The sequence below is a fragment of the Cherax quadricarinatus genome, chromosome 21, assembly GCF_038502225.1.
Source record: "Cherax quadricarinatus isolate ZL_2023a chromosome 21, ASM3850222v1, whole genome shotgun sequence".
Lineage (NCBI taxonomy): Eukaryota > Metazoa > Arthropoda > Malacostraca > Decapoda > Parastacidae > Cherax > Cherax quadricarinatus.
In genome coordinates, this window is record NC_091312.1 from 36,282,293 (window position 1) to 36,295,037 (window position 12,745).

The window sequence follows — 12,745 nt, forward strand, 5'->3', positions numbered from 1 at the left end:
CACACACACACACACACACACACACACACACACACACACACACACACACACACACACACACACACACAAGGTATACAGAGAGAGGAAGTTCTAGAGATGCTACACAGGAACAAGAGGTCACAGTTGGAAGATGAAGTCTCAGATAAATCACAGGGATGTTAGGAAGTATTTCTTCAGTCACAGATTTATCAGGAAGTGGAATTGTCTGGGAAGTGATATAATGGAGGCAGGATCCATACATAGCTTTAAGAAGAGGTATGATAAATCTCATTGAGCAGAAAGAGACTTAGTAACTACCAGTGAAGAGGTGGGGGCCAAGAGCTGTGACTCGACCCCTGAAACCACAACTAGGTGAGTACACACAATCCCAAGAATAAGAAAACTACGAAAATATATAGATCATATTAATTTATTTGGGCAACGGCATCACCAGGTGTGTCAGAAGGAATAACTAATGAGATGATTAAAGGTTTTCCGTATGAGCAGAAAGATTCATCTGGTCGTTTCAACCATTGTGTTCCAGTCATCGTGTTCCAGCCATAGTGTTCCAGCCATAGTGTTCCAGCCAGTGTTCCAGCCATAGTGTTCCAGCCATAGTGTTCCAGCCATAGTGTTCCAGCCAGTGTTCCAGCCATAGTGTTCCAGCCATAGTGTTCTAGCCATAGTGTTCCAGCCATAGTGTTCCAACCATCGTGTTCCAGCCAGTGTTCCAGCCAGTGTTCCAGCCATCTTCACTTCACCGTGCGTAGTTTTTAGCGTGAATGGAGGTGCCATAGTGTTTTGGCGCTTTCCTTTTAGATTAGGATAGACTTAGATTGGCGTTTATTATCTTATTCTGTATAATACCCGACAATAAAGATATAAATAACTAGTGGCTTCCGGCAACAAGAGGTTCATAACGAAAATTCGTTCACGCATTTTAACCCGCACGATAACACATGTGGAAGATGGATTGCACTTTCCTGACATTAATACTTTGGTTTATTGGTACATGCAGATATTTATTGATGAACCTGTTTACACTTCGACTTGTATTTTCAATGTTAATCATATGATACAAGAGGCAAAACGCAATCAACATGTTTAATAAAAGCACCAGAAACATCGTAGGAACAGTGTGGTGACAGGTCTGGCAGTTCAGCTCTTCAAGCCTAGGGATGCCATAGTGTGGCAACCACTGCATGTGGGTGTTGACACTGTGGCACTATGTGGCGGTGTGCAAGACTACGTTGCGTGCTGAGGAAAGAAGATTCCAGTTGTCGATGTGTGCATGATCAAAGGCTCCATTGGTCGTCGGGAAGACTGGGAAAGAGAGCAAAACGTTGTCTCTCTACCTCCTGGACATCTACACTCTCTCTGGCCTCCACCAAGCAGCTGTTGTCGAACTCGCACTTCACTGCGGAGTAAATACACTGGATATAGGCCATGTTCCATATCTGCACACTGAAACTAAGTGTTAAGTAACTCTTGAGCTATTCAAGGCTCAAACCCAAGTAATTTAGCATTTATATCTGAACTTTCACACTAAGTTTGAGCCGTTCTGATCCAAATCTCTTACTATGAAATTATTACACAAGATTAAATATACTGATAATTTAAAATTAAACATTTACTACAGGTGAGATTAAACATCGATTACACATGTAATTACACATTTGATAACTCGTGTATTTACACACTGGTTACATATGAGATTACTCTATTATTCACGCATACTACTCCTATACAAGGTAGTATGAGACAGCATTCACGTTTTAATGTGGTAACTACCAGAAAACACGATGGTATAGACATTCCTTCAAGATAGGGCTTTGATGCCGGTGAAAGTTCTTGATCATACACGTAAACCTGTATGTGGTGTCTTACAAACATCTGGTAGATAACAGTAATCAGAAAGAATTACTAAAAGCAAATTGGCACTCTATTATTTTATATATATATATATATATATATATATATATATATATATATATATATATATATATATATATATATATATATATATATATAAGGGAGAGATAGAGATAGATAGAGAGAGAGAGAAAGAGAGAGACCGTGCCTCAGAAACTATTGCTTTAAAGCTAAGAGTTATTTCTCAGACTGTTAGTAGTAAAAACTAATGTCTTTATAGACCAGAAGTTACGACAAAAAATATATGCTGTTACCTTCGAGTGTGTTAAGCTGCAAAAAAAAAAAATCGTAAAAAAAATATACAACCACTAACATCTTGTGACACTCTTAAGATCAATGCTGTTTTAATTATAGGCTATCTTACTGTGACCAGAGCAGTTATACTCTTGTAAAGCTGCATAACTAAATTATAACACTAAATGCTAAAGTAAATAAAAAAAAATCCGACCAGAATCGTCGTAGAACACAAAACTTACTCTCTGTGCAGCAAAGACCAGAGGCAGCACAGTGACCCTCTCGTAGCCTGCCACAGATCTTGAGGTCTGTGTTGGTGCAGGTGAGAGGCACCAGGTTCTCGGCTCGGCACAGCCTGGCCTCCCGGGTACCCAGGAAACAACCAATACCCGGCCCACAGCAGATTTCTGGACCCAGGCAGCGACCTCTCAAACCAGGACCACATGACGTACACTGCCGATGTTAAAATCTTCCGCTATTATTTGCACAACGATTTCAACTTCAGAGTTATTTTGAAGAGAATAACTAGGAGGCAAATTTATAAATTATCAATGATTACAGGTAATTTAAAAGGGTAGTAATGTCTGAGATACTCCCACGCACAGTATATTGTGCAGAACTAAGCTAAAAATGATAATAATGAAGCAAAGAAATTTAAAAGTGTACTTAGGCTACGTGGACGTAAACAGAATATGAAGCTTATTTATGAATCAGCATCCCACTTAGCCGAGGATATCTTATTATACAGCTGTTAATCTTTATATATAATCAAGACACACTTTATAACTAAGATTTAGATACACTGGCGAATATTAAAAAAATGTAATAATTAATGGAAAATGTGTAATATAATGAGACTCGTTAACAGAGACGAACCTAGTTCAACATTAGTTAAGAAATGCAAGAAACATGCAACTAGTTTGTTAATAAAGTTGTGAATTCGAAGGTTAACATTAATATTCATGTCTCATATTTACAACTGAAGAAACATGCATGTTCGACTGATGTTCCTAATTAAGTCAGAAGTTTATATGACTAATTAATATTGTAAATAAGCTGTTAAACTACAAGCAGCCTGACCGCAACATTAACACCTTGACACTATGTACCACACAAACAAGACAAGACTTGCGAACGAAACGAGCCACATAATAATAACAATAATATAATAATATCTTTATTTACTACAAGTACATGTACAAGGTGTACAGTCCTAGCTTACATCAATGATATACTACTACACAGAAAGCCCAAAGAGAAGCCTGAGCTTGCTACTACCTGCAGCTCACAAGACTGCCATCCCCACGAGCCCCTTTGGGGCGGGGCAGATGGCAGACCAGAGGCCTAACTTCTCCCTGCGAGCCCCGTGAGGACGGGGACTGTGGCTAGGCGTGGGGACTCTTGGTCCCAAAGATGAGGGGGTACTTGTACCTCCTCCCATGGGAGACTTAGGTCTCGAGACATTCCCCAGATAGGGAGCCAAGGCCGGGTCACCACTCTTGGAAAAGACCCGGGCCGGGAGAGTACCGGCGAATAAAAAAAAATATAGAAAGCCCCTTTTTATGCTGAGCATTTCGGGCAAATTAGGTCAGTTTTGTCCCAGGATGCGACCCACACCAGTCGACTAACACATGTTCTGTGGTTTAATGGTCCAGGACCGACCGAAGCGGCATCCAATTTTAATTGTCGGTTTGTGGGTTCTGAAACAAGTGATGGTATTGTAACTTGAGTGTGGAGGAGTGAGTACTCACCGCTCGTAAGTTGTTAAGCTGTACTGAAGGTCCTGATCTCTTGCCTCCAGGAGGACAGTTGGTGATGAAGCAGGCAGAAGCGGCGCCCACAACACTCACCACCATCACCACGCCCACACCCATCTGCATATCTACCACACCAACTACGCTAGTTAGTCTACTAGGCAAGTCCTAGCTCCTGCATTTGGGCCATTAAGGCCGCTGTTAACCCTTACACTAATAATAAATATAAATTAATTCCTGTAATAGGGATTACAATATACTTTTGAAGGTATATACACTGAAATATATATCTGTGTATATACCCGTCGAATCTACAATAAACATTAGAAACATTTGAATAAGGATAGGGCACACAATGACAAATTTTGAACACATGCTAAAATTATAAATTTATTTAATTGCTCAAAATCAGAAACGATTTAAATACTACTGAATTAACACACTGTGGAAAATACTGTATATATTTTCCAGAAATACGGTAATTTATAGGTAAATAGATGGCCTATATTGTATTTAATAAAAATTGTTATCGAAAATGGAAAGCTGCACCTGCGCAGAAGGACACTCGCCATTTTGGTTTTGAATGAGCTAAATAAACGCTAGCGTAATGGGAAGATTTTTTCGTGCTCTAGAGGTTAAAATTGGGCTGACACCTCTCAAATAGGAGGCGAAATTGTTGGATGTGCATTCCTGCATAATTTGAGTATCAGGCGACTGGACAAGACAGCTCCAGGAACCTCGGATAAGTCTGTTTATGTTTAATTCTGGCCAGTATTTTCATAAATTTAGAGTGAGGTTTTCTGAGTATGATACACCTTAATCTCCAGTCAAATTGGTGAGTGATATTAAGATATTCTCTTTCTATTATGTATATGTGTATATATATATATATATATATATATATATATATATATATATATATATATATATATATAGATATATATATATATATATATATATATATATATATATATATAATCATTTATTATTTTTAATATACAGTCCACAAATTTATATATTTACCAGCATTCCTGGTGATGTATTTTTCATTTGTAATTAATAGGTCTAGAGCAACTTGTGGATATGACAGTGGTAGGTATCGAAGGGGGACATTTTTTGCGACCTAGGTGTCCCAAATTCCTACTTGTCTAACTGATAAATAATAATTATCTTTGTTCATTTACTGTTATGTACATAATGATACATTCAGATAAATGTAATTTTCCACACACACATCACTTATGTTCAGTTACTAATATTTTTTAGAACGACAGATAATTTCTACTATACAAAAATATTTTGACTGCAGTGTGACCATTCTATTGAGCTACTGAGAAACTTATCCATGTATGATCATACTGAATACTGTATACATTAATGTATACAGTATTCAGTGCCGTCTTTAAGAGATCTTCATAATAATGTATACATTTAAATTTTAAGGCGTCACTTCTAGTTGTTATTGCTTCACTACTGGCGCTAATAACAACTTGAAGAACAAGTAGAGCTTAGTATTATATCAGAGGCTGGTCAAGCTTAAGCTTCATCACCATACTTATATTTATGGTTAGTTGCTTAGTTAATGGAGTTGCAAGCTTACTGACTGCTCAAGGCCCATTAAGGCTACACAAGACAGGAATACTTTAATTCCTAAAATAGGGATTAATGTAAATTCAGCATATATACGCTGAAAGAAATACACCTCTCTCTGCGTAAGTCTTGTTATTTACGCTCACTAACATTCGTACTCTTGAGAGAGACTGATGCATAATGTTATTCATGCAGTGCAGTGTTGGCTTGTTATCATTCATCGCCCTTCAACAAACTTTTTTTTTTCGTTGTAGGCTTAAACTAGTTTCTCTACATAATCTATTTATGTCAGATTAACGTCAACCAAATTTTACCAATTGCAATTTATTTCCTTTAGCTTTAATAAATGCAGTGATAGACACAGGCAAGTCTACGTTTGCATCCGAAAACAGAAAACAGGAAGACAACGAGAAAACAGGAAGCATGATTTAGTGACAGTAGGTTAAATATATAATGAAATGGTCATAATCATAACTATAATTTTTAAAGGGGTGGACCCGTAAGCTAACGGAAGGCCTCGATCAGAGGACCAAAAGCTCCAGCGGCGGGTCATCATACAACTAAGATCAGCGTCAGGGAACGCTTGTCCTCTTACCTAAGAAGGTTAATCATGAGTCTTGAGCCGAAGTAAAAACCAGATCTTTGCTTAGCAGGATTGGATAGTTACAATGAGGTACTTCAGCTGCTGCTTCATCCATAATTTTTTCCCACAATCAAACGCTTAAGATCTGATAAGATCTTCAATATACGTCTTAATACAAGGTGATAGCAACTGCAGAATGCTCCGAATATCACTCAGGCGAAGCGAGTGTTGTCTAATATTCAAAATATATGGAAAATGGCAGCATTAAACTACGCGTGCCGTTACATTTCTTCCACATTACTACGTAATTATTTGTATATATAGAATAAACACAAAGTACATCTGCAGTGAAATGACTTCAGATTTACATAGTCTCTGTCCTGAGAAAAGGGATTAATCCGTATCACTGGTTTCTTAGATATTTTCTTCCACGCTGAATATCACGATAAACATTTCTTACTGGCTGATCAGAGTCAACCTACCATCGCCGTGGTTAGATGTTCTTACTGTCCGAAGCGAATTATTACATATTAATTTAAAGCTTCAAGGTAAAGCCACCGTCCACTTAACGAGTTAATGGAATATTTTCGAAACGCTTATGCCAATTAACGGAATGAGCCATCATCAAGGACTTCTTCGAGAGCTCAAGGAACCTCGCCCCTTGTCTTTCACGATAAGAATGCAACTATTTACGTAGAACCTTTTCTAAGCTACAGTGTCTAACACATTTCATTAACAATTATAGAAATAAAGTTGCTAAAGATCTTCCACACCAATAATCACTCTACACCGGTACACTATTCTCTCAGTTGGACAGCTTTCTGAAAACATCTAAAATTTGTTGCTAAAAGTAAGATCCATACAAGCAGCATGACTTTCCACACCATCATAAACCTGTCACCAGAGAGGAACATTCAACACAATGAATCCATCACTTGTAGTTAACAGCATCCCATATGGAACATATGACAGACTATACGTGAAGGTTATATCAAGCAGCCTCAAATAACGTATCAATAAAGAGAAATATGCTTTCCAGAGGGACGATTTCAACAATGTCTGCTCTGCACCACACTCTGGAAAACTCACAATCTCAAGAATTTCCAAAATGCCAGGCTTGTCTTCCAGGAATCAGACCTATGTCACACCAGCTCTCATGGCTAATATCAACACCACAGCTCAAAACACAAGCAGTGCCATGATTCCGAAAATACTTGTTCCACAACTCCTACCTATCTGTTCTGTATTGGAATGATAAAACCACTGCTTATCACCCATGTACACAACGTCTTCCTTACATACATGGGTCCTCAAGCAGGTTTTCAACTACGAAATTACCAAGTTCGTTTCTTAGTAATAAGGACTAACTGGTCTTCATAAAAAAGTGAGTTCTTAAACTGTTTAAAAACCGTAGACAAAGACAATAAATACAGAGTTTATTCCTGAAGTTTTGTCCATCAAAATGTATTCCGTGTTTACGAAGGGGAGAAGGAGGGAGAGGAGGGAGTGTACGTTTCCGGTGAATTGCTTTTGTTCCGGGGAACTGGAGTTAACCTCCCTTTTTCCTCCACTCAGATTTAGCTACCTCTTTCCCAGGCATTGTGTGACCCACACGAGTTTAGCGCTTTCCCATAATTATCTTCAGTCCTCCAGTAACTGGCACTTTGCATATTCTTTTTTATTATATTCTATTAGTTTGCTAAATTTGTGCAAAATTAACAAAAGGAAACGCAACAAAAGTTGACGTGCACGAAGTTGGCGAATGTGAGAAAGTTGGCGAATGTGAGAGAGTTGGCGAATGTGAGAAAGTTGGCGAATGTGAGAGTCAATAAACAAGAGACAAAAATTGCTGGGAAAACTAACAATGTGCTCACTGTAGCGACGATGTTCTTCTCAATATTCTTTAATTATTTCCTTAACACTTGATTTTCTTAGGAGGCCAGATTGTTTGTCAGTGCAGAGGCTGTCAGTGCAGAGGCTGTCAGTGCAGAGGCTGTCAGTGCAGAGGCTGTCAGTGCAGAGGCTGTCAGTGCAGAGGCTGTCAGTGCAGAGGCTGTCAGTGCAGAGGTTGTCAGTGCAGAGGTTGTCAGTGCAGAGGCTGTCAGTGCAGAGGCTGTCAGTGCAGAGGCTGTCAGTGCAGAGGCTGTCAGTGCAGAGGCTGCCAGTGCAGAGGCTGTCAGTGCAGAGGCTGTCAGTGCAGAGGCTGTCAGTGCAGAGGTTGTCAGTGCAGAGGTTGTCAGTGCAGAGGCTGTCAGTGCAGAGGCTGTCAGTGCAGAGGCTGTCAGTGCAGAGGCTGTCAGTGCAGAGGCTGTCAGTGCAGAGGCTGTCAGTGCAGAGGCTGTCAGTGCAGAGGCTGTCAGTGCAGAGGTTGTCAGTGCAGAGGTTGTCAGTGCAGAGGCTGTCAGTGCAGAGGCTGTCAGTGCAGAGACTGTCAGTGCAGAGGCTGTCAGTGCAGAGGCTGTCAGTGCAGAGGCTGTCAGTGCAGAGGCTGTCAGTGCAGAGGCTGTCAGTGCAGAGGTTGTCAGTGCAGAGGCTGTCAGTGCAGAGGCTGTCAGTGCAGAGGCTGTCAGTGCAGAGGCTGTCAGTGCAGAGGCTGTCAGTGCAGAGACTGTCAGTGCAGAGGCTGTCAGTGCAGAGGCTGTCAGTGCAGAGGTTGTCAGTGCAGAGGCTGTCAGTGCAGAGGCTGTCAGTGTAGAGGCTGTCAGTGTAGAGGCTGTCAGTGCAGAGGCTATCAGTGCAGAGGTTGTCAGTGCAGAGGCTATCAGTGCAGAGGCTGTCAGTGCAGAGGCTGTCAGTGTAGAGGCTGTCAGTGTAGAGGCTGTCAGTGTAGAGGCTGTCAGTGCAGAGGCTATCAGTGCAGAGGTTGTCAGTGCAGAGGCTGTCAGTGCAGAGGCTGTCAGTGCAGAGGCTGTCAGTGCAGAGGCTGTCAGTGCAGAGGCTGTCAGTGTAGAGGCTATCAGTGTAGAGGCTGTCAGTGCAGAGGCTATCAGTGCAGAGGTTGTCAGTGCAGAGGCTGTCAGTGCAGAGGCTGTCAGTGCAGAGGCTGTCAGTGCAGAGACTGTCAGTGCAGAGGCTGTCAGTGCAGAGGCTGTCAGTGCAGAGGCTGTCAGTGCAGAGGCTGTCAGTGCAGAGGCTGTCAGTGCAGAGGTTGTCAGTGCAGAGGCTGTCAGTGCAGAGGCTGTCAGTGCAGAGGCTGTCAGTGCAGAGGCTGTCAGTGCAGAGGCTGTCAGTGCAGAGACTGTCAGTGCAGAGGCTGTCAGTGCAGAGGCTGTCAGTGCAGAGGTTGTCAGTGCAGAGGCTGTCAGTGCAGAGGCTGTCAGTGTAGAGGCTGTCAGTGTAGAGGCTGTCAGTGCAGAGGCTATCAGTGCAGAGGTTGTCAGTGCAGAGGCTATCAGTGCAGAGGCTGTCAGTGCAGAGGCTGTCAGTGTAGAGGCTGTCAGTGTAGAGGCTGTCAGTGTAGAGGCTGTCAGTGCAGAGGCTATCAGTGCAGAGGTTGTCAGTGCAGAGGCTGTCAGTGCAGAGGCTGTCAGTGCAGAGGCTGTCAGTGCAGAGGCTGTCAGTGCAGAGGCTGTCAGTGTAGAGGCTATCAGTGTAGAGGCTGTCAGTGCAGAGGCTATCAGTGCAGAGGTTGTCAGTGCAGAGGCTGTCAGTGCAGAGGCTGTCAGTGCAGAGGCTGTCAGTGTAGAGGCTGTCAGTGTAGAGGCTGTCAGTGTAGAGGCTGTCAGTGCAGAGGCTATCAGTGCAGAGGTTGTCAGTGCAGAGGCTGTCAGTGCAGAGGCTGTCAGTGCAGAGGCTGTCAGTGTAGAGGCTGTCAGTGTAGAGGCTGTCAGTGCAGAGGCTGTCAGTGTAGAGGCTGTCAGTGCAGAGGCTATCAGTGCAGAGGTTGTCAGTGCAGAGGCTGTCAGTGCAGGGGCTGTCAGTGCAGAGGCTGTCAGTGCAGAGGCTGTCAGTGCAGAGGCTGTCAGTCAGTGCACGTAGGTCATTAAGAACGCATTTAACATGTTAACATGCGGAACACCTTCATCTCAAAAGCAGAGATGCATTTTTTGTCCGTAAATCCACATTCGTTAGATTAATTGAGTTTGAGTCCATCTAGTACACGAGGGTCACTAAACCTACTTGTAAAGTGTCCACCACCAGTCAAGAATACTGAACTACCTAAAATTAGAATTAAAACAAAACTATCAACAAACACTGAGACATACACTGAGCGAATTTATACACTGAGACATACACCTACAGGTGCATGTTTCAGTGTATATTTGCTACAGTGTATATTTTAGCTACTTATCAACAGATAAAAAAAAATTGCCTAAATTCTAGCAAAAAATATTTAAATATTTTACAAAACTTTATGAAGGTTGGTTTATGTGTACTATAAGTCCGTAATATAAAACATGATTTATGATTATATATATATATATATATATATATATATATATATATATATATATATATATATATATATATATATATATATATATATATATATATATATATATATATATATATATATATATATATATATATATATATATATATATATATATATATATATATATATATATATATATATATATATATATATATATATATATATATATATAAATAATTTATTTTTTAAGTCTCGTGAAATATTGTTCAAAATATCACGATAATACCACAAGCTGCCAGACTAAATTTGTTTATTAAAAAATTTATGGTTGTAAATAAATACTGGTATATTGACTATTGTAAATTTAAGCTATTAAATTTTAAACCATTGTAAATCTGTCTCACACACACACACACACACACACACACACACACACACACACACACACACACAACACAGACAAGATGTTCCAGAGAGGGGCCACAGAAATGAGGGGTCATTCTTGGAAGTTGAAGACTCTGATGAGTCACAGGGATGTTAGGAAGTATTTCTTCAGTCATAGAGTTGTCAGGAAGTGGAATAGTCTGGCGAATGATGTAGTGGAGGCAGGAACCATACATAGCTTTAAGACGAGGTATGATGAAGCTTAGGGAGCAGGGAGAGAGAGGACCTATTAGCGTTCAGTGAAGAGGCGGGGCCAGGAGCTGAGTCTTGACCCCTGCAACCACAATTAGGTGAGTACAATAGCTCAAATTTCAGTTATTTAATCTTGGCCGGCGTGGAAGCTGGTTGCATCATGTCGGGGTGACACCGTGAGCGTGAGACAGATCTTACCTGTGTGTTGAGGGTGAGAGGCAGGTGAGTGTGCTTGCCCGGGGATGGGAGAGCTAAATGGCAGATCATCTTCTCACGCTCTCTTATATACTGAAAGAGAGGAACCCGTGCGTGGGAGACGTCCCTCTAGAGACAAGCATCAGTATGATGACTGAATGACTGACAACCATCATGTCTCTCACGAGACAGTTATCATAAGTGAACACTTGCTTGTGACTACATTATAGGGAACACTTGCTCGTGACTACGTTATATGGAACACTTGCTCGTGACTACGTTATATGGAACACTTGCTCGTGACTACGTTATATGGAACACTTGCTTGTGACTATGTTATATGGAACACTTGCTTGTGACTACTTTATATGGAACACTTGCTCGTGACTACGTTATATGGAACACTTGCTCGTGACTACGTTATATGGAACACTTGCTTGTGACTACTTTATATGGAACACTTGCTCGTGACTACGTTATATGGAACACTTGCTCGTGACTATGTTATATGGAACACTTGCTCGTGACTACGTTATATGGAACACTTGCTCGTGACTACGTTATATGGAACACTTGCTCGTGACTACATTATGTGGAACACTTGCTCGTGACTACATTATGTGGAACACTTGCTCGTGACTACATTATGTGGAACACTTGCTCGTGACTACATTATGTGGAACACTTGCTCGTGACTACATTATGTGGAACACTTGCTCGTGACTACGTTATATGGAACACTTGCTCGTGACTACGTTATATGGAACACTTGCTCGTGACTACATTATGTGGAACACTTGCTCGTGACTACGTTATGTGGAACACTTGCTCGTGACTACGTTATGTGGAACACTTGCTCGTGACTACGTTATATGGAACACTTGCTCGTGACTACATTATGTGGAACACTTGCTCGTGACTACGTTATGTGGAACACTTGCTCGTGACTACGTTATGTGGAACACTTGCTCGTGACTACATTATGTGGAACACTTGCTCGTGACTACGTTATATGGAACACTTGCTCGTGACTACATTATGTGGAACACTTGCTCGTGACTACATTATGTGGAACACTTGCTCGTGACTACATTATGTGGAACACTTGCTCGTGACTACGTTATATGGAACACTTGCTCGTGACTACATTATGTGGAACACTTGCTAGTGACTATGTTATGTGGAAAAGCTTCCAGTTCACAGATTTTCAAAGGCATAGATTTCTAAAGATTGCAAAATCCCTGAATGTTCACTTTTTATATTAAGTTATTGCAAACGTTCTTTTGGTACCAAATTATTAATTTTTACTTTAACATAAATGAAAAAATGTATCTTTAAACGTATAAGAGAAAATTTTAGAAAGGATTTAATTTTAAATGAGCTCTTGCTAATTGACCAGTTTTACCTATTAGGCACGACAGACAGACAGACAGACAGACAGACAGACAGACAGACAGACAGACAAAC

General features: G+C 40.9%; 1 protein-coding gene across 1 annotated transcript; it reads right to left on the minus strand.

The window, feature by feature from the left end:
* Window positions 1-254: 254 nt before the first annotated feature.
* On the minus strand, window positions 255-11,326 carry LOC128689040 (oxytocin-neurophysin 1-like). Its single transcript, XM_053777102.2, has 4 exons — window positions 11,282-11,326; window positions 3,897-4,027; window positions 2,388-2,598; window positions 255-1,396 (listed from the first exon to the last, which is right to left on the minus strand). Exons 2-4 carry the CDS (start codon window positions 4,023-4,025, stop codon window positions 1,275-1,277), a joined length of 462 nt encoding a protein of 153 aa, XP_053633077.2. The 5' UTR covers window positions 4,026-4,027; window positions 11,282-11,326; the 3' UTR covers window positions 255-1,274.
* Between the last annotated feature and the right edge of the window lie 1,419 nt (window positions 11,327-12,745).